This window comes from Gnatocerus cornutus, chromosome 4 (genome assembly GCF_029298725.1).
Source record: "Gnatocerus cornutus isolate USDA-ARS CGAHR chromosome 4, icGnaCorn1.1, whole genome shotgun sequence".
Lineage (NCBI taxonomy): Eukaryota > Metazoa > Arthropoda > Insecta > Coleoptera > Tenebrionidae > Gnatocerus > Gnatocerus cornutus.
In genome coordinates, this window is record NC_142236.1 from 18,668,312 (window position 1) to 18,691,173 (window position 22,862).

The 22,862-nt window shown below is 32.8% G+C and overlaps 2 protein-coding genes across 3 annotated transcripts; both read right to left on the reverse strand.

The window, feature by feature from the left end:
* Window positions 1-917: 917 nt before the first annotated feature.
* Window positions 918-2,918, reverse strand: LOC148176535 (cytochrome P450 4C1-like). Its single transcript, XM_088035129.1, has 9 exons — window positions 2,747-2,918; window positions 2,497-2,691; window positions 2,265-2,447; window positions 2,144-2,213; window positions 1,858-1,984; window positions 1,558-1,812; window positions 1,359-1,509; window positions 1,127-1,306; window positions 918-1,081 (listed from the first exon to the last, which is right to left on the reverse strand). The coding sequence occupies exons 1-9, from the start codon at window positions 2,916-2,918 to the stop codon at window positions 918-920; spliced, it is 1,497 nt and encodes a 498-aa protein (XP_087891255.1).
* An 8,950-nt stretch (window positions 2,919-11,868) lies between these two features.
* LOC148176536 (uncharacterized) lies at window positions 11,869-13,493 on the reverse strand. Of its 2 annotated transcripts, XR_015769957.1 has the most exons (6): window positions 13,325-13,493; window positions 13,142-13,272; window positions 12,943-13,100; window positions 12,850-12,897; window positions 12,391-12,810; window positions 11,869-12,336 (listed from the first exon to the last, which is right to left on the reverse strand). XR_015769957.1 is itself a non-coding variant. In XM_088034256.1 (5 exons), exons 1-5 carry the CDS (start codon window positions 13,376-13,378, stop codon window positions 12,668-12,670), a joined length of 534 nt encoding a protein of 177 aa, XP_087890382.1. In that variant the 5' UTR covers window positions 13,379-13,493; the 3' UTR covers window positions 11,869-12,667. The 2 variants fall into 2 exon arrangements, 1 of the variants encoding a protein (XP_087890382.1); XM_088034256.1 differs by having other exon boundaries at window positions 11,869-12,810.
* Between the last annotated feature and the right edge of the window lie 9,369 nt (window positions 13,494-22,862).

Here is a 22,862-nt window from a genome sequence, read left to right on the forward strand (position 1 = left end):
AGTACAGCAGTGCCAATTTCACACCTTGACCTTAAGGAGTGACTCCGGCATAGATTTTATGTTGATGAATTATTGTAGATCAGCATAGATCTATCAACGTGTGTCTAAACTATCTCTTTTTACTGCAAAAATGCCTTTCCAAAGCAATTTTATGGTTCGTGTTTACCTTTGTGACTGCCTGCGTTTGAAAAGTAAGGTTATTTTAGCCAATGTCGTGACAGCTCTTCAATTTTCAGTAAACCAACTTCGAAATTTCAAGTTGGAAATTTAGAGAAACAGAGAAACTCCTTGTTGAATCTTTTCAAAGTAAGGCTGTTATAGCATCTGGCCCTACTTTTGCAGGGGCCCCCTGTAGAACAGACGACCACGAATCCCAAAAATTAAATTATGGTTTTTAAAACTGTCGATAATAATCATATTATCTGACTTTGTTAAAAATGATAAATTTATGGTTCAAGTGACTTATGAAAAACGTAATACTGGTTGTATCGTCCATTCGTCAGGGTCGTAATGTTACGTGAATCAGTCTGTATTTCTGATGAAGAGATTATAGCCTCATTCGAAAAAGTTTTAGAAAAATGAATATCAAAATAATCTTACAGATGGTCTTACAAATGAATTACTTCCTTTTTCAAAATTTTTAACAGTAATAATGATGATCCGCGATCTCCTCAAGACTTTCTTCGACTGATAGATGATAGACACAATTATGGGAAAAAAGTTAACGGCTTGAACAGATCTGAAAGACTTTTGGTGAAGAAAAAATTAAGGTAATGCAGGCTTGTTTGAACTACAAAAAAATGAAAGGTTTTAAAGAAGTTAAGAACGAAGCAGCATGAAAAAAAAAAACAAACAAAACAGCCATTTTTACTATTTTACTAACGAATCAGTATTTTTCCACAGAATGTAAAATAATTTTATCTTTTTTTTAATATTACCCGATAACCATTCTTAGATTTCTGGAGAGGACTATAAACCATTTCTACTTCAACTAGCGACTTATATTGACCAGGAAGAACTTCAAACTTTCGTATTATTTTTGATAACAAAATTTTCATGCTCATCATTCCATACTTTAAACCTGCAACCACCTTTTGAAGACCAATTTTAACAGTAATCTTATTACCAATGCAGTTCCTAGGCCCAAAACTAAACGGTAAATATGCACATCGTGGTCTCTTTTCAACTTCTTCTGGTAAAAACCTGTCTGGATCAAACTTCAAAGGTTCGGGCCAGTACTCTGTCTTTCTATGGATGTATTGGATTGGAATGAAGACACCGCTTCCTTCTGGATAAACTTGGCCGTCTGAAACGAATGGAATTATTAAGTTTGATTTGATTACAATAGAGGAGTTAACCTATTTCCACGGTTTTATGTAAGTAGCGGGCTACAAGTGGAGCTGGAGGAAGGAGTCTTATGGTTTCTTTAATCACTCGTTCCAAGTAGTCAAAACTGTTGAGGTCCTTAAGAGTGAATTCTCTGTCGTTCTGTTCTTCGTATAGTTTTGTCTGGAAGGAAAAACAGAGTTAACAACCACTGGAGAGGACTGTCCAAACCTGAACTTCTGGATAAATGCTCATTGCTAGAAGAACACTTCCTATAATAATTGCCGAAGTTTCACTTCCTGATATCATAAAGAATCCAATTTCTTCTTCCAGTTCCTGGCTCTTATAATCTCCTTTCAGTGCACCACGAATGAAGTCATTTTTTCTGTCCTTATCATAATCTAAAACACAGTTATTTGGTTCACTTATTGAAGATTGAAAATAAAGACCTGCAGAAACTCCAGACTTCTGATTACGTCGCATTACCTAAAAGAAGAACTTGATTGAATATTTCTCACATTCCGCACATACTTCTCTCATTTCATCTAAGGGGATTTTTTTTAAACGAGCCAGTTCCTTGTCTTTTGAATTGAGTTTCCAAATCCAGTCAAAATAATACGCAGGATTGAACATCCGCTCGAGAAATAGTTCTTCAATTCTACAACAGAAAGTGATAGTATAATATACAGAGTATCGCTTTAGATAAAAGCTTAGATTCTATTCGAATGTATTGCTCTTGGTATTTTATTCAATTCAAAATCCTTGTTTAAAAGAATGAATCAAAAGTCTTTTTTTAAAATGACTAATTTCACCTTACTTTAGAAGAAATGATATGATTTTTGAATTTTCTTCTGGCAGTGTTGCCACATCCACATCTCCAATTGTTTCTAAGTAAAACAAATATAACTAAACTGCCCATAAATATTTAAAAACCTTACCAACAACCATATCAAGAGTGGTAGACCACAATGGAAGAAATAAATCTTTGGATTTTCCACAGTGAAGTTCAAATTCCTTCGCCATTTTATCCGCAAATTTCACTTGAATCTCGAAGTACGAATTTAAAATCTGTTGATTAAACCCTCGATTCAAATTTTTTCTGCGAGGTTGCCATTTATGAACTGAAAATCATCATCAGAATTTATAAAAACAAACTAATCATCTAATTACAGCTCGTTGTGAATATTGAACCGATAAATTCGTCAAAACGAGTATAAAATAAAATATTTTCTTTCTGAAGGCAATTGGTGAGTAGATATTCTGCGTCATTTGCTTTTGAAGTGACGATAAACAGTTGGGGTCCAATCCAAAATCTGAAGACTGTAAGATGACGCTCCGCCAGTTTGAACAACGTTTCGAGGACTCCTAGAATTGACGTGTCTAAATAATATAACGGTATATAAAACTTCACTAAAGTTACCTTTTGGTCCGGCAAACACAAGAGCAGGACATCCAATAAAAGGCAATGAAAGAGGTCCTGGTAAAATCCAGGAATAGTAGTAAAGCCATCGTCGTTGCCAAAGAAGTTTTGCTACGATTAAACACAAAGCTATGATTATAAACCATAAAATTACTTGATTGAGTTGGTTCATTTTAAAAACTAACAAGGTGAACCAGGATTTAGCTCTTATTTATATTCTGGTTCTACTTTTATGCTAATTGAGTTTAAAATCTGAGTGTTTAAAAAGTCACGAATGTCATGAAGACACTTTGTAAACGTGTAACTTATAACGTTTTATTTTCTATAATTTTGCTTCAGTTCGAATTTATAAGGACAAATAATTGTAAAATCCGCCAATTTTTTATGTTTTTTGGCTACACTCTACGTATGTCGTAGGGAATAAAATAGTACAATATTAATAAACTAATAAAGTAATACTTTACAGCAGTTCCACACGAACTGAACCTGACTCATTAAAACCTAAAACATCTTGCAGAAACATAATTTTGCTAAAAATCAAATATATAAATCTTAAATTAACCAAAACCATGAATGGTTGAATTGTTTGCTACTTGATACTTTAAATAACCACCTTAAGATAACCTGTGACAATATTTTAACAAAAGTTGGCAAAACTGGTTGAAATCTGTGGAGTTAAAAATTGATAATTTGTATACAAAGTAACAAATTGATATTGCAGTTTTTGCACTAATTAAAGTTAAAAGATATATCAGTGAATTACTGAAAATAAATGTCACGGGTGTGACAATTGTTTGATCGGACTTTCCCAATTTGATGATTTAAGGTATAAACATGTACCTACACTTAGTCTTAACAACTTCAATTATAATGCTCACATGGTAAAGAAACTGTGGATGGTATGGGAGGCACAAATAAACGTATCATTCATAGAAAGGCAATCAACAATTCTGCAAAGGATTTCTTCTTGAAAGCAAAAAATCAATTAATAATATAAATATTTTCTAACTGATGAATTCAAAGTCAAAATATCTGAATCAACTAAGTAAAAATATTCAAGCAATCAATACCAAATATCCAACAATATCTCATATTTTGTCTAAATAAAAAAGTTAGTTTAGGGTGGATGTAGGTATGTCTAGCGGATATACAGGGTGTTATGGAAATGACTACACAAAATTAAACTGGTAAGAGAAGTCACCATATGCAACAATTTTTCTTAATAAAAAAAAATTCCAAAATGCTTTCGTTTTCAAATTAAAAATCAATGAAAATTTGCTGTGAAAAGCGCCTATGCATTAAAGATACTAACCTTCGTCTATGCGACAAAAACCATTGCTTCATAAAAACGAGTGGTTACATCAGGTTGATACTTTGTTGCTCATTTGTTTGTAGGAAAAAAAACAGTAATAAATTCACGAAAACCCAATTGAACAATTTGTTTATAAAAATTACTCAAAATGCCGTCCTTCACTGTTAATGCATATCTGAATTCTCCGAGCCATTGAAGTTTGTGTTCTCACAATTATTGCTGGGTTTTGGGGAATTGTTTCAGCCACAGCATTCACACGTTCACTTAATTTTTCCACTAAAATCACGGGGTTCGCGTGCACCAACTCTTTCATATGTAACTACAAGAAAAAATCGCAGGAATTTTAGTCTGGCGAACGAGAGGGTCACAACACTGGTTCATTTCTACCTATCCACTTGTTTTCAAAGTGCACATTTAGCCATTGGGACATGGACACTGTACAGACGCTTTACCTCGACCTTCTCCATAGAGAAGCACCATATCCATGTATTTCAAGTTGGTATAAACCATTTTGTACCACCTTTTGCACTTTAAGAACGATCTGATAACGTTGACACTGTGAAAATTCACAACAAACTGAGCGTTTTAATTAAATTACAGCTGAACAGTCGTTTTTATGACAAAAAGTTGTGATAAGGTTGAAGTCAAAAAACCTCCTCGTTGCGGAAATGAAAGTGAATTTGTTTAGAGATATCGAACGATTGGCCAAATTAAGGGCGGAAAATGGCGAAAATCAAAATGCGATTACGGAAAAAATTATCTAGAAAAGTTGTAGATCTTGATGCGTTCTAACCGGTTAAATTTTGTGTATTTTATTTCATAACTTGTTATGATTTTTTTGAATAAAATTTTTGTAAATTCCCAAAATGTTTTACTTTATGTTAAACTTAATAGTTCTAAACACCACCGCAAATTAGTTTAGAATGGTCATTAATAAAGTGTTTTACAAGCGAACTGATAACGCAGAGCTTTTTTGTTCTTTAATTTTATCGCAATTCAATGGTAGGTGAAAACATGCGATTTCAAAAAAAAATTATTAAGAAAAGTTGTTGCAAATGGTGAGTTCTCTTACCAGTTTAATTTTGTGTATTCATTTCCATAACACCCTGTATGTACACTCGACCAATTTGTGAAACCGAAACTGGGGGCTGTGGGCGCCTCCGTCTGTGTAAAATATAACTTACTTTGTTCAAAATGTTACAAGCATTAACAAAATTAGTCTTTCTGCTATATTATTTTCATTTTTTAGCAACGTTTATTTAACAAGTTTTGCTTTGTCACGCCCGTTACAAATGTATGTCACACCCGTTACAGTTATCTAAAAAATACAGTGCACAATTGAATTGGTTATTCTAATTGCAAAGAGGCTTAAAATGTGTGCATTTAGTTTATATTTATGTACTAAAGGAGAAGAAATTAGAGTTTTGTTATTTGCAGAAATATAGAAAAATGTTATTAAAAACAATAAATTTAATTTGTACGCGTCACTCCCGTAACACCACAAATTAATTTGTTGCTCTATGATCTGCAATCGTAACTTAACAAATTTTATTTAGATAATTTGCATTTAACCTACCTAACTCGTAAATAAATTAAAAATTGTCATTTTGTCACACCCGTGAGATATGGAATTGCTGTTTAGTCTCTCATTATTTTTACGTCAGCGTATGTTCTAACTGCTTGATTAATTTCAATTTGAACTCTGAAGTTATCCTTTTACAAGAAAATAGGATTAGGAGAAAAAAACTTATATTAATTTTATAAATAAACATTTTAAATCCCATCACTTCCCATCTCAGGATTAATATAGGGTGTCCCAAAAGTGACGCACCACCTTAAAAGGGGGTAATTGGGTGGTCCTCCAGAGTACCAAAAAAATGTTAAAAAAAATTCCAGACCCTCTGTTTTCGCAGGAGAAGTAAAAGAAAATTAGGAAAATGGCAACATTGCAGAAGTGTACCCCCCCCTAATTTAAATTTCCAGTAGTCAAAGCCATAGTAACGTTGCTGTTGTATTGTTGGCGTTAGTCAGGTCGGCTCATGAACGAGTATTGTAACTATGGTTTCACGTGAACGATGCCACACTGATCGAGATTGTTAATTCAAAAATTTTCTTAACAGTTTTTAGGCATTTCTTACAAGATTTTTTCGATTTTTTTTGCACCATGCCTTTGCGCAAAATGTTATTTGGGTAACAAATTTATTTAACGTAAAATTATTGCACAGAAATCGTTAATTTTCGCATCAAACTTTGCCTCTTCAACCCATCGTATCTCGAAAAATTGAAGACATGGATTTTTTTTAACATTTTTCCGGTGATCTATGGCATTGTCCGATGATACAGTTTCACGGTGGTGCGTCACTTTCGGGACACCCTGTATGTAGTTTTATTCCACTAATAATTAAACAACCATTATGCAGTCCAATGAAATGCGGTAGTTCATAATTATAATAATTTGAATTCTTGTTTTGTTAAAAACACAGGCGAGAGCTGACCAAATTTTCCGTTTTCTCAAGGTGATGATATCGGAAGTGTATTTAACATTCCCCTCTAGTTAAAATTCATGACATTCAACATACGTTATTTTGTATGTCGTAGCTTAGTTCACACGCCTTAAGGGAGTGTGTCAATTATTATTATCAAAATTGGGAGATGGATTTACATTATTGACAATAATGTCTCAACAAGGGCCTTCACTGTATTTGACCACACCTGATTTTTTGTGTTTGCAACACATTTTACTCCTCTCAAACCATTTTGACCTATTTTTTTATAAATAATAAGTAACGCATAGATAACAACGAATATAACAAAAAAATTTGACGATTATGGCAAATCACTTCTGGCAATCAAATTTTCAATGAGCAATGTTTTGAAATCCGAAAAAAGTGAAGTGAAGAGTGTGTGAGACACCTTGATGGTATGTACAATCCGTCCAAAAATAATGGTATGAGTACCACGGGTACCGGTATGAGCAGAATATGCACCCAAGAATACATTTTACCCCTAGAACTAAACTATAGTCGGAATTTTGTAACTTTGGTTTAACTCCGCCCACATGAACAAATGACGATTTGAATTTGTCGAATCGAGGAATAGCTACCTTTACACAACATAATTAAAAAATTTACAACTCTAGTGTCACACTTGTCAAAAAAATTCGCGGGAATTCAATTAATCGTGAAACCTTTGTCGATTTTGATCGTTTTTCGTCTTCTAATGTGTGGACATTTCTATCCCGGTTTTTAGCAAATATCAACGAACTATCAAAATGTTGCAGAGTAAATCAGACTTCCAGCTAAAAAGCGTCAAGTATTTGTGTTTGAATAAGAGCAATATTTTTTTAAGACATTATTCTAACGCGCCTGGCCAAATATTCCTGGAACACTCATTTTACGACGTGATTCAGAGAAAAATAAATTATAGAACAGTTCTTACTCAGCAAATTTTTAAATTGTGAAGAATATAAAGGGCGTTAATTAAATTTTGTATGTACATTTAGTATGTCCGGTACAAAACCATCACTTTTAATCAAGATTTAACGGCTGAGTTACAAGTAAGCAGGAGAAATCTGCACTAAATCATCAAAATTCTTAGAGAAATCCGCGTATTTCGATGCAAATCGACGATTTCTGGCTAATTTTCGATGTTTTCTGGCTTGAATTCGTAAAGAAAGGCCCGAGATCTACAAAACCATCACTTTTAATCGAGATCTAACGGCTGAATTGCAAGAAAACCTCAGAAATTTGCATGCAATCATCAAAATTTTGAGAGAAATCCGCATATTCCGATGCAAATCGACGATTTCTCGCTAATTTTCGTTGTTTGCCGGCTTGAATTGGCAAAGAAAGGCTCGAAATCGACAAAACTATCTTTTTTTATCAAGATTTAATGGCTGAATTGTACGAAAACAACAGAAATCTGCACGAAATCATCAAAATTCTTAGAGAAATCCGCATATTTCGATGCAAAACGACGATTTCTCGCTGAATTTCGTTGTTTTCTGGCTTGAATTCGCAAAGAAAGGCTCGAAATCTACAAAACTATCACTTTTTATCAAAATTCAATAGCTGAATTATAAGAAAACAACAGAAATCTGCACGAAGTCATCAAAATTCTTAGAGAAATCCGCATATTTCGATGCTAAACAACAATTTCTCGCTGATTTCCGTGGATTTTTGGCTTGAATTCGCAAAGAAAGGCTCAAAATCTACAAAACTATCACTTTTTATCAAGATTCAATTGCTAAATTGTAAGAAATCAACAGAAATCATTTGACGATTGTTCAAAAAAAAAACGTTAAAACCTGTATTTTGGGCTGCCTACTATTTTCTTACATTTTACAACTCAAAAACGAAAAGAGCACAGAATTTGGAAATTAGCACAGAATTAGCACAAAATTATCGCATATTACTTAAGCTGTTTTGAGATACATGATGCTCAAACTTGACGCTTCTTTAAAGAAACTTCGTTGAAATCTGTATATTGGGTTGCCTACTATTTTTGCTCATTTTTTAAAATAACTCAAAAAGGATAAGAGCACAGAATTTGAAAATAGCAGCATTAGCTAGCACAGAATTATAGCTAGCACAAAGTTATAGTAGCATATCAATGAATCTGTTTTGCGATGCATGATGCTCTAACTTGACGATTGTTCAAATTTGTTTATCAGAATAACTCGAAAACAAAAAGAGCACAGAATTTGAAAATTTGAAAATCAATCGGCACAGAATTAGCACAAAATTATGACATATTATTTAAGATGTTTTGTGAAGCATTATCCTTAAACTTGACGTTTCTTGAAAGAAAATTTATTGAACTCCGTATTTTGGGTTGCCTACTATTTTTTGTACGAAAAGAACACAGAATTTTAAACTTTCAGCACAAATTAGCACACAATTATAAGACCAATTTGATCACTTTTGTGACTCATGATGCTAGGCGTCAAGTTTGAGCATCATTTTTGTTTCTTGAATAACTCGAAAACGAAAAGAGCACAGAATTTAAAAATTGCAGCACAAATTGGCACAGAATTAGCACAAAATTATGGCATAGGTTTGATTTTTTTTTGCAATGTATGATGCTTAAACTTGACGGACCTGACTAAACAACATATGGTTTGAAAAACATTGAACGAAATTTTTAATCAAATTTTTTATTTCTTAATCAATGACCTCGTTCTCACTATAAGTTGATTGCCATTAAATTAATGTCGCATTTAAGTTTGATTGCTAACATTTGATAGAATTAAATATTAATTTTAATTAAAGATGTAATTTTTAATTTCTAATTTTTTTCTTACAATTATCCATTATTCTAACTTTCATTTTTTCTACGGTTCACTTGTTGTTAAATGCGTTTTTTCGCAACTTCTTGATTTTGCTAAGCTGTTTACATCATCTATACTTTGATCTAAATTCAGGATTTAATTTTGTGTCTGCAAACCGCGTGTATGATTTTTTTAATTATTTTTCTCTACCTATAAAATATAGTTTTTCTAACTTTGACATGAAAATACAGTTTCTGTCATTCTTTGAGACCTAATAAATTCAAATTTTATTCATTTCTTTCACTAGTGAAGTTAGTTATTTTTACACTATGTTTTTATTTAGAAATAATTATTCAATGTTGCTTTTAGAAGCATTATTTATTTTAAAGTTTTCCCGGAAAAGTGCGGATTATACATTACGGAAATCGACATACCTAATACACTCGAACTGAACGCAATGAGTGTCGGATTACACAGGTTATGTTTGATATTAGTTCTTGCTTTTTCTCTGGGCTTCTGGCATAGATTAGGACTGCTTATTACTTAAATAGCTTACATAAGAATGATTTCAAAAATAACCATTTTCAAAAATGACTGATAAACATCGAAAAAGAATTTTAAAAAGGCTCCAGCAGAAACGCAAATTAGTAGTTCCTAATCAGAAGAAGAATCACACCGAGTTCACATCTGCACTGAAAAATGACGAACAAACTGTGAACAGTGAACCACTATTAGGAATTCCCAGTCAAAGCTACATTTTGCCAAATGCGGTGGATATAAACGAAAACAACAGCATATTGTCCACGCAGCCAACTTTGGCTGACAAAAAATTGGGTAATTGGAGAACAAATTACACAAAAGTCGTTTATTAACTTGCTAAGCATTTAAAAAAAAACAAGAAAAAAAGATGAGTTTAATAATTTGCTAAATGATTGTCGCTCTTTGTTACGTAAAACAGAAGCCGACAACAAATGGCCTTTATTACCATGTCGGAATTGCCGAAGAGATTAAACATATTTTCAAACTGTACAATTTTAAATTAGACAGTGATGAAAATATTGAAATAAATATAAATATAGATGGACATCCTATTGCTTGTAGATCCAATAGTCACTTGTGGCCCATCTTGGCTTGCATAAATAGAGAAGAACTTGACAAAACTCACTCCATTCATTGTCGGTATTTTTTACGGTCGTCATAAACCGGAATCAGCAGAGTCTTTTTTAAGAGAGTTTGTAGTTGATTATTCAAAATTAAATGAAAATGGGTTTAAGTGCGAAGGGCATTATATTAATCATATTAAGTTGAACAACGTTATTGCGGATGATGCAACAAAGTCATTTTTGTTGGGAGTAAAAGGACATACCGGATATTATGGGTGTACCAAATGTATAATCGAAGGTGAAATGGTACAAAGAAGGATGACAATTCCAGACACCAATTGCGCTTTACGAACTGACACTTTATTTCGTTCAGGAGGCTATAGAGATGATGGTTATCATACTACTGAATTATTCACACCATTAGTTGACATTCCAAACTTTGATTTAGTTGATCAAGTACCCTTAGATTATATGCACCTTGTGTGTTTAGGCGTAATGAAAAGGTTGCTTTTCTTCTGGTTTCGTGGTAATGCAGAACAACTAACTATTGACTAATACACTCATACAGGAAGTGGACGAAAAACTGATGGAATTTAGAAAATGTGTCTCTCGTAATGATTTTTCAACACTACAAAGAAGTATTAAAGAGCTAGAACACTGGAAAGCCGTGGAATACAGACAATTTTTGTGTTATAGTGGTCCTATAATTCTTTTTCATAAATTACCCGATCGAAAATACAAACATTTTCTTGCTTTCCACTGTGCGATTAGAATACTTTACAGTCACAAGCTATGTATTAAATTGAATTCATTTGCATCCAAATTATTAAATTATTTTATTCACAATCAGTCAACAATTGTTCATTTTCATAAGGTGGAAAGTGAGCTGTTACTACGGTAATTCACTTCCCAACTCGCTGGGAAGTGACCATTTCCCGACCTCCAAATGCCAGATAACTAGATTTTGATAAATGAAGTAAGTCGCGTTACTGAATTTGACATTTCTATCTTGTCATTTGGCGTCGAAGTTGATTTCAAAAAGTGTGTGAAATGGATGCTGAAGCTTCTATACCGTTTAAAACTAGTACATTTTCCTGAGAATTTTACAAAAAATGAGAAGAATGTCAACATTTTAAGAGGAGAAACAACCGCGTCTCGTTTGACTGCAGGAGTTTAACTTTTCAAGTGAACAACTGAAACAAGGTCTGACACTGTATGTTGCAGGTTATGATCACTCTTCGTTCACATTCAACATTAACGGTGTTCCCTCTAATATAATTTAACTGTTAGTTTTAAGTTTCGTTGGTTAAATATATTATTCATCTTACTATTCAAGATATTTATAATAATAAAGTTGTATTGAAATCAAAAATTCCTAACCTAAAACTTCATGAATTGACAGTACCGACTTTGGTAGGAGGTGAAACCAAATTGAACTACTTATTCTCTTGATGCGTGCGCGTGTGAAAAAGTGGTTGTCTAGATATATTGACTCCAGATGAGTCATTTCCAATGTAGAGCATGGGCGGAAGTAATTTGGTAACAGTTTTTGGAAGCAAATACACGCTTAACAATATTGGACTTTTAACTTTCTTTATTATTTTTTTTAATATGATTGTGAATAAAATAGTATACAAACCTCGGTAGAAGTTCGATTCCTATCTCTCGAAAAATTGTCCACCTCGGCTGACGCCTCGGTGACAAACTTTTTCTCTCGAGAGGAATCATGAACTTCCCACCTCGGTATGTAATCTACTACTTTTCCAGTATAGGCTCCTAGAAATAGTTATTTTACGGACTCATTTTAAGTCGCATTTTCGGACTCAATTCCAAAAAGTTGCCATCGTAACTAGCATTTTTTGTGTTTATTTCAAAGAATCTCATGGTTACTATGGTGGTATGGTAACTAAAAAATGTACTTTTTGTAGCTCTAACAAAAAATGTTGTTTGTAACACGTACCAAAAACCTTTTTGCACACTCATCTACTACCAGCACCGATTAGTCCGCAAAAACTGTATTTTAAGTACTTCAATAAGTATTATTTTCTACTTTCTTTTTAGGCTTGCTATTGTTGCAGCTATAGCAGTGACTTACATTCTTTTAGTATTTATGGACTTAGCGTGTAAAACTTCGTTTCGGCACCAGCAATGCGATAGCAAAAAGGAAATGTCGCTCCTACCAATTCACTGCATGGAAAATGACTATTATTAAAAAAAAAGTTTTTATTTGACTAGTCTCATTTCTTGTATCGTTCTGCCTCCATCACCTCTTCATACGACGGCACTCTCTCAGCCTCCGCCAGTGGGGCAGTGGGGGCAAAAATCGCCACATTATAAGCCGGTGGCGGCGTCAAGGGTTGTGTGACATTTTCCCTAGAAACTAAAACAACATCAAAAAGCGTGAAAATTCCAGTCGTACCAGTTGGTGAAATAGTCAGTCTGATTTCGGGAGCTCCAGTCGTACCAGCTGAAAAAGTAACGTAGTTCAAGTAGAATAACAGTTTTCTCTTACGTTGTGTTGGTTGCCGTCTGAATCTTCTCCCAAGTCCACTAATCCTGTTAGTAATTGATCTTCGGCGTGGGTCAACCTCTCCAGCTGTGTTGCGACAGCATTTGATGAAGTTGTATAAGCAGCAGATGAAGAGACCGCTTCCTAAAAGTATGAAGATTCTGGAGGAATGGTCATGAAGGTGCAAAAACTGGGTGCTCACAGTAGATACTTTTTTGATTTTGGACAACACCCGGTATCACAGCATAGTTGGGTATCACCATCACAATAACTTAAGTGTTCGTATCCATAGAGTTCTCTTTTTCCTCGACAGAAAAGCATGTCGCCTTTTGCCTGCATTTATAAAAACGTACACGTGATACAAAGGTACTTTTTGGGTACTTACCAGATTGAAGTGGGAAAAAAAGTACCAGCAAAAACATAAAAACAATTCTGTCATTTTTAATTACTTCAGAATCAAATTTCGTTTGGGTTAGACATTTACAATTGTTCTACGCGTAAATGAAACCAGCGCAGGTATGAATTAATTGTAAATGATGGGTCATGGGTGGGGACCGGTCAGCTGGAACGAAACACGAATGAAGTTAGCGTTTTGGCGCGGTTCTTGTTATTTGTATAGAAACGGAAAGTTAAGGTTGATTTTGCGTTAATTTTGCGGCGCAGTGTACATATGGAAACAGAAAGAAAAGAACAGAAAAAAAATTAAAAAACATTTTTATTAGGTTGCAAAAAGATTTAAAAAGTTCTTTTCTTCTACGCGACTAAATTGACCAATGTCCGTTCTACAAAAAAATAACCAAATACAATAGTAATATTTACACGCTAGACTTTATCACTGCGTGGAGTAGTTTAAAAATTCTAATTTGACAGGAACCAACGATATATCGTGTGATCAATATTGGTTGTAATTGAGTCAGCCTTGCAAATTAATTTGTCGATATGTCTTTGATAGATTCCTACAGACAGCTGTTAAATGGTTGTCAACTGCAATGCCAAAAGTGGGCAAATAGCGAATCAACGTTGAAGGTGTTCTTCCATTCTGTGTCTAACACCTTCCAGAATTTTTTTTGATCCTCTTTTGCAGCTAGATTTACCAATTTTCACAGTTTCGGTTGCCAAAGTTCAATGTCAGATCGCGTGTATGAATTGTCGATAGACATACGGATTCATTTTCATGGATGACTCGATTACAAACAATATTGATCACACGATACCAGTAAATTTCAATTTCAGAAAATCAGAAAAAGCAACTTACATTACAGAGAATGTATTTAGGGTTGCCAACAGAAAACCTGTTTATTTTGTTAAAAAAAGTGCAAGAATTACGCGAATGAATCAGTGATTTTTTCTACTATTTTTTGACATTTGGAATGTTGCAATTAGAGATGTAAAGAAAATGAAGAATTTTAACAGAGAGTACATATAAAAAATAGAATCATTCGAAAATTGCAGTAGTGATACAATTCCAAAAAATGTAATAGGGAGTCTATAAAAAAACTGAAACATACATAAATTATTAGAAAAATTAAGATCCAAATACTTTTTTTCGTGAAACTTCATCTAACGAGAATTCTTTAAAAAATGAGGGAAAACTATAAACAGAGAATGTAAACGAATCTAAAGAACGATTTAGCAAATTTTGTACAAATGTGTCAAAACTATACGATTTGACATTGCAAAATTAGGGAAAAAATTGAACAAACACATTTAAAAAACAAGAAAAACTTGAATATTTAATGAAGTGGAAGTTTGATAACTTGAATGTAGTGTGAGATGTACGGAAACTGAAAATTGTAGATAACGTTGGATTGATAAATTTTCTAAAAGTTCTAACAAAGGAGAAAACCATTAAAACTCTAGTAAGAACGCATTGAACAAGGCAGCTAGAAGAGAAAACACACGCCAGAAAGGAGCAACAAATAAGCAATGAAACAATCAAAAGTATAAAGTCTGCCGACACTAGGGTCCCGGTCTAAAATCGCCATTAATTATGAAGCTATAAAAAAAATTTTTGTACATGTAGAGGAAGCGGAGTTCTTCAAATTGACGTAATCAGTTTTAATCTAATGCTAACCACATGTAATGTAATCGCCAAAAACTACGTTTTTTAAAAATCAAAACTGAGAAATCGGTGGCAAACTTAACATGTTATGTTGCTTTTATCGCTAAAAGCATGAAAATGATATAAAAATGTGAATTGAAAGATGTGGTAACTAGATATTTAATAATTCTTAAAAATAGTTTTAATCCTAGTAAGATTTATGATAATTGCTTCTGAACTGCAAACTGACTCTTAAGTGATTTATGATGGCCAAAATTTTTATCCATCTAGGAACAAGAAGCGTTCAAGTACAGTTCACCAAACGATCTAGTGCGGTTATGCCTTTGACTTTTTAAACCGTTTATAGCGATTTTACTCCAAACTTACATAAACATAATCATCCTCAAGTGGTTGGGTCTTATCTGCAGTGAAATGAACCGCTAGGCTAGACGTATTTTGAAGAATTATATTGTTTCGATTTGTAAAACTGACCAGCTGGGTAAAAATGTGTATTCCGGTTCAGATCCAACCAGTTGAGAATGATTATGTTTATGGGGGTTTGCGGTAAAGTAGCTGTAATCGATTTTAAAAGTCAAAGCCATAACCGCACTAGGTCGTTGGGTGGACTGTACATTCAGCAGCAAATGTATTGAGCTCATGGGCGGAATGGGTCGTAACGAGGTGCAGTAAACTCTCAGCGGGTGGTGTCCGTAATCTGCACCCTCATAAATCAAATTTTCGGGACCGAAGAAATTTCGAAGCTTTGTTGTTGAAAAACTGACCATGGATATTTGTGAGGTTTTAATTTACACAGTCGTGAATTCATGAACGACGAATTCCGCAATTTCGACCGGCAAGTTTGTTTTAATTGCTAAAATCTTACGATTAAGTTTTGTTTTTCTAAGGTGGATAAAAGGTTAAATGTAATGATTAATGTGATTAATGAATCAATGTAAATAAAAAAGTCACAAGTTAAAGGAAACAAACAAAAAAAATTAACTTTATTGTAAACAAAGAATTAATAAAACAAATTAAAAAAAAAGCTTAAATATGAATAAAAAACTTAAGTAAAAGGAAACAAAAAAATTAAATAAAACAAATTAAAATAAGGCTTAGGTTATTTTGCGCCCTGGCAATCCACCTCTTCACCTCTTCCACGTCGTTTCCTAGGAAGAAAAAAAATTGAATATTGAAATGGAAAAAGTGAATATATTAAAATATGTTTATTATTATTAAACTTACCGATAGATTGATCCTTTCCGATATTTTACCCGCCCGCTCGGCAACCGAGAATGAAACCCTTGGTTTCCAACGTCGAGTTCTTATTTGCTCTGGCAAACGTGGTATCTTGGAGAAAATTGACAAATTATTTTTTTCCAAATGTTTACCGCATAGTTATAAAGGTAGAAGATAATCCGACAGATATGTGGTCATTTGAAGTGGGGATGCGTGAGTATTTGCACTCAAAAACGCAATTTTTTAAACTTTTACAATTTTTATAAATTATGATTTCAAAATCCCAAGAAAACATAACTAAAATACTCTCAAATAGAGTTTGCCACATGAAAATTAAGATATAAAGATGCTAAAACTTCGTGCAGTGTCAGCACTTTTTTTTCATTTCATTGCGCCGCTAAATTAGCAGAGAATGCATTTAACACGTCAAAGTAGACAATAAGGGCCCGATTTCATGTTGACTTGCGGCATTGCAAATCAGAGTTGCCTCTTAGCAACCCCAATTAAACAGCAACCGCGTCAACGCAATTTTCGCCACTGACTTGAAATCGGGCCCTAAGGGGTCAATTTTAATTCAGTGCCGCAAATCGGTTACGCACTGTCAAATGCAAAATAAAATTAAGCACAGGGAGCTAAAGCATGGTCGAGCGTCAATATTTTTGAAAAAATGGGGAAGACAAGTAGTTAACGAAACGACTTGCAGCATTTCATTTTTGTAGTGCTAACCAATTAAGATTTAACTCCAAAATTTGGGTAAAATTAATTTGAAGTCAATTTCAAGTTATTTAGCGACGTCGCTAAAGGTGTTTGCGACGTAGCAATACCAAACAGATAACGGCAACCTTAGCGATGTCACAAACGACTTGAAATTGAAATTGAGCTGTAAAGATGAAAAAACAGTATACTTCACTTAATTAATTTAATTAATTAAGGAATTTTATAATAAGTAAATAATTTACGGTAAATTTGAAAACGCTTGGAACTGCATTAGTTCAATACGATTGAATATGTTGAGAACAACATTGTTGGATCAAATCTTGGTGGCAAAAATTATCAAAAATACAATTTATTCCCAAATACCAAATGTCGTCAAAAATGCTGACGCGCGTTTCGATAGCAATGCTACCATCATTAAAGCGATTAACTTAGTTTAACCATCGCTCTGATGATGATAGCATTGCTATCGAAATGCGCGTCAGCATTTTTTGACAAAATTTGGTGTTTGAGAATAAATTGCATTTTCGATAATATGATAATGTTTAGAAATGTATAAAAAAATTTACTGTACCGACATGATTTTGACAACTACTTTTATAAAATAGCGTTTTTTCTTCTCAAATTTTAAACATGATTTGCATTTAAGATTAATAGAGATGTCATAAAAATTTTTAATTAGCGAGTGTTTTCTCAAAAACTCAAAAATCGATAAATATTCCAATTCTTAGGTGTCGGCAAACTAACACTAGTAAAAAGCAAATTTTTGCATCCGATTCTGGAGCTTTTGATCAACCGTAACGTATGCAAATTTGCAAATTTTTATTTTCTAAGTGTTAATAAGAAATTATTAAAAAGTCAAGATCGAATAAATATATTTAATTTTTTTTGTCAAACGTCCTTTCAAAAATTCCAAATAGCTGCAAATTATTCTGAAATTCTTAGGAAGGATTACAATGATCCGTTTAGTGGAAATTGGATTACCTGTGTTTAACCTAACCTAATGACTTTACTTTGACTGTTACCGACTGCCGCTGTTTGGCAAATTTTTATACTGGGTTCTGCAACATTGATAAACACCCCCAAAATCATCTTTAATTTAAAAGATAAAAATTTGCAAATTTGCATACGCTTACGGTTGATCATGTTCCAAAATCGGATGCAAAAATTAGTTTTTTATGAGTGTTAGTTTGGCGTCGTGAACCTAAGAATTAAAATATTTATCAATTTTGGAGTTTTTGAGAAAACACTCGCTAATTTAAATTCTTTATGACATAACTGAATAAAAATTTCTGTTTTTATTTTAAACCTGCAAATCATGTTTAAAATTTGAGAAAAAAAAAACGCTGTTTTATGAAGGTAGTTTTCAAAATCATGTCGGGACAGTAAATTTTTTGTAGTAAAAGTTTTTATACATTTCTCAACATATTCAATCATATTAATTTCATGCAGTTCCAAGTGTTATCTTGTTATCAAATTTACCGTAAATTATTAACTTACTATGAAATTCCTCTACTTAACAATTAATACAAGTGAAGTAACTCTTTTTTTATCTTTATAGTTTTATTATTGTCTACTTTGATGTGTTGAATGCATTCTCTGCCAATTTAACTCAGCAATGAAATGAAAAAAAAATAGTGCTGAAACTGTCACGAAGTTGTGATATCTTTATATCTTAGTTTTTACATAGCAAACTATATTTGAGAGTATTTTGGTTATATTTTCTTGGAATTTTGAAATCATAATTTAAAAATTTAAAAATTTGCGTTTTTGAGTGCAGATACCACGTATTTTCACTTCAGCTGAACACATACCTGTCGGATTATCTTCTACCCCCTATAACTATGCGGTAAATATTTGGGAAAATCAATTTGCCAACTTTCTCCAAGATACCACGTTTGCCAGAGCTAAAGAACTCGACGTTGGAAACCAAGGGTTTTATTCTCGGTTGCCGAGCGGGCGGGTAAAATATCGGAAAGGTTCAATCTGTCGGTAAGTTTAATAATAATAAACATATTTTAATTTATTCACTTTTTCTATTTCAATATTCGTTTTTTTATTTCTAGGAAATGACGTTGAAGAGGTGAAGAGGTGGATTGCGAGGGAGCAAAATAACCCCGAAGCCCTATTTTAATTTGTTTTATTTAATTTTTGCTTACAATAAAGTTTAATTTTTTTGTTTGTTTCCTTTAACTTATGACTTTTTTCTTTGCATTGATTCATCAATCATTACATTCGACCTTTTGTCCATCTTAGAAAAACAAAACTAAATCGTGAGATTTTAGCAATTAAAACTTGCCGGTCGAAATTGCGAAATTCGTCGTTCATGAATTCACGACTGTGTAAATTAAAACCTCACAAATATCCCTGGTCAGTTTTTCAACAACAAATCTTCGAAATTTCTTAGGCCCCGCAAATTTGGTTTATGATGGTGCAGATTACGGACACCACTCGCTGAGAGTTTACTACACCTCGTTACGACCCATTCCGCCCATGAGCTCAATACATTTGCTGCTGACCGTACCTATGAGATCACCAGGGTGCGGCCAGGATAAACGTATTATGCATCGCTTATTAGGGGCGGTTCATTGTCATAAATCTTACAAGGATTAAAATTATTTTTGGGAATTGTTAAATATTTCTGTACCACATCTATTAATTTACAATTTTATATTCTTTTCATGCTTTTGGTGATAAAATAATAGGTTAAGTTTGTTTACTAACGTTTTTATTCACAACTTTTTGATGGTCTGGATTGACATTGGTATTTAAACTGACCTACCAGTGGGCATGGCGATTTCTGCAAAAAATAGTTTTTTTCTTGATCTTGTACGAATGAGTAAATCATCTGCGTACGCTATGCATTATTGTCTGCAAAGATAAATGATTAATATAAATGTCTTCATTTTACTTTCTCGTATGATTGCTTCCAATACGAAGTCAAAAAGATTTGTTGAGCGTAGGTCACCTTTACTTTTTTTTTATTGTAAATTCTTCCGAGAATTTTTTTTTCATTGTTACCTTGCTTTTTACGTTCTTTAGTGTCATTTAGTTTCTCTAGCACTTTATACAAGGCGATGAAAAAAAGGCGCCCATGAGTAGAAGCACCATGTCCTTTTCAGTTAAATCATCTCAGAAATCAAAGCAAAATTAATTTAAAGGTATTGTTTATCACAATATGGAATTTTTTCAAAGGAAAAACTTGGCAGTGCTTCTCAACCCTTTGTAACAAAATTTCATATTTGGCAGTTTTCGTAACTAAGCAACTAATACTAAGAGTTTTACAATGTTGAAGCATTGAAAAATTTTATATAAAGTAAATCTGGAAACATCGAGTAAAAAAAATCGATATTGAACTCTATTTCAACAAGAGCAGAATTACATCGATCTCCAATACATCGGAGAAAGCATCGATTTTGAAAAATAGTAAATAAAAAAACTCAATATAGTATAGTTTTTTGTGAAAAACAAAAATAAATAAAATTCTTAATAAAGCAACAAAATAATACGTAAATAAATTATAAAAAAAATAAATTCGAGATTAATAAGAATAAACAAAATTCTAAAATAGAACTCCCTTTAATTAAGTCTTCAGTATAAATATCACCAAAATCAAGAGTGTAAAATAAAATACATACATCGAAACCGCAATTATCGATTTTAATGATACATCGAAAATAAAAATATATGTATTAAAAATCGATGTTTTTTGACAAAATCGATATTGATAAAAAAATCGACATAAAAGTTCCAGATTTACTCTACCAGAGCTCATTACTATCGGTCCACTCATTAAAAAGTTAAGTTGGCAGCAGCCCCTAGCGATTTTTATCCGTGACAGTTGACAGCAAAAGCGTTTGACCTTGACGCAACTGTGGCATGCGTAGAAGCTAATCGTCATACGCAAGATTGCCAAAACTTGTTAAATCTCTATTGAAACCTTTCTTTTGCAACACATTTTTGATTAATTATTGATTAATTCACTCAACTTTGACAACGTGTTAACCTCAAAAATCGCCACCTTCAATTTTCCCGTAATTTTCTCCCTAAAGAATTGAAAGCCTTAATTACACCCAAGAATTTTCGAAAATTTACACAGGAGAGTGGACTGATAGCAATGAGCTGGACTTTACAAAGGCAACCTTCTTGCGCCCGTGTGAACCAAATGTGTCGCCCCCATCTCATACAGTATTTAACCAAAATTTTAAAACAAAAAAACAATAATAATGTAATTATAATTAACCAAAATTCCCTGTTCAGTTAGTCAGCAATTTTTAACGGGTCAACGATCGTGATTGGCTACCGATTTTCGTGTTTCGCCTTTAACATTTTTTTGTTTTGAAATGTTGGTTTCGTATTGCTGTATGTAGGTGTCTATTTTCCATTCTATAAAATTTTGAAATTTTCCAGAAATTTCATATACAAGGTGTTTATAAATGTTTCTAGCATCAAGGGTGGCCATGAAATGTTAAATAAATTTGCCGCTCGTTACTAATGTGGGTTTAGATTTTTCAACTGACATTTGTAGTTAACCTCAATCATTGAACAAAGTTAGTTTTGAAAACAAACTGTTCAAGTTGTGGTTTAAACCCTGAAAATCTAAAATTTTGACACAAAACCGTTACTGAAAAGTCGTAGACTTAAGTGACATTTGCAATAATTGTGAACATAGTTTCCAAAGCCCCCCTTGATGCTAGAAACATTTATAAACACCTTGTATTATGGGTCAGTTTACATTGAGGTTCACTTAATTGTATATTTAATTTGATGATTGGCTACAGTCACGTCGTTTAAACACCAAAATTAATAATTATTAAATTTTAAAGGTTCAGGAGCCAGTTTCATAATCATTCATTTAAAATGTAAAGTGAATTTTTGCTTTAGAAACAGATTGTTGTAACAAAACTTTAATAAAGGACCTTTAGTTTAAGTCGCCTTTTAATTATAAATGATTTTCTTTATTTTGTAAATTATATCTTTACAACTTCTTAATATTTATTATCTTATTAATTACAGGTGTTTCGGAAAGTCGCACACCACCATGATAGTATATAATATACTTTATTTCCAAAATAAATCAAGTATGTAGAGGAACAGCACAAAATACAAGGTGTCCGGAAAGTGGCGCATACTTAAACTAAAGACGGACATCCTGTAGTTATGAAAAAAAAATTAATGTAAATTTAAAGCATAATTACGCTCAAATCATCGGACAATGCCATAAATCACCAAAAAATGTTTAAAAAAAGTCCATGTTTTCAATTTTTTGGTATTTGATGGATTGAAGAGTAAAAGTTTAATTCCAAAATTAACAATTTTTGTGCAATAATTTCACGTTCAACAATTTTATTAAAAAACGGTGATGAACAATATTAGGAATAGTTCCGAAAGTGAACTGAATAGAAATAGTTAATTATTTACAATGAAAAATAAGAACTTTGGGCCCGATTTCAAATCAGTGGCGCAAAATTGCGTTGACGCAGTTGAAGATACCTTTGCTCCCTACCATCGCTAAATTATCATTTACAATGTCAGGATTAATATGAAGGTTTACTGCTTTAATAACTATGTATTATCAATTTGTACCTACAGGGAATTAAAAAAAAACGATACTTTGTTCAATTTAGCTCAACTTTACCTCAATTATTCGGTCACAGCGTTTTCGCAAAAGTTTTTTTAATGAATAAATAATAATTTTACACAATACAATAATTTACACATTATTTGGTTTACCCAAAAATAAACAATTCCACGTTATTGAGTTTTGAAAAATACATTCTTACTATGCTTACTGATAAAACGGCATTTTTTCCACAATTTGCGTACAATCAAAAAAGACAATTAATATTTTTAACACATTTATATTAAAAAAATATATACAGGGTCCGGCAACACTTGTGTCCACCCCCAAAATCGTCTTTAATTTTAAAGA

Coding starts and splice junctions, on each gene's coding strand:
- LOC148176535 (XM_088035129.1), bottom strand. CDS start 2,918: ATGAACCAACTCAATCAAGTAATTTTATGGTTTATAATCATAGCTTTG. Junction 2,692..2,746: donor TGTGTTTGCCGGACCAAAAG/GTAACTTTAGTG, acceptor CGTCAATTCTAG/GAGTCCTCGAAACGTTGTTC. Junction 1,510..1,557: donor GCATTTATCCAGAAGTTCAG/GTTTGGACAGTC, acceptor TTTTCCTTCCAG/ACAAAACTATACGAAGAACA.
- LOC148176536 (XM_088034256.1), bottom strand. CDS start 13,378: ATGACAGAATTGTTTTTATGTTTTTGCTGGTACTTTTTTTCCCACTTC. Junction 12,898..12,942: donor CAGACGGCAACCAACACAAC/GTAAGAGAAAAC, acceptor TTACTTTTTCAG/CTGGTACGACTGGAGCTCCC. Junction 12,811..12,849: donor ACTGACTATTTCACCAACTG/GTACGACTGGAA, acceptor ATGTTGTTTTAG/TTTCTAGGGAAAATGTCACA.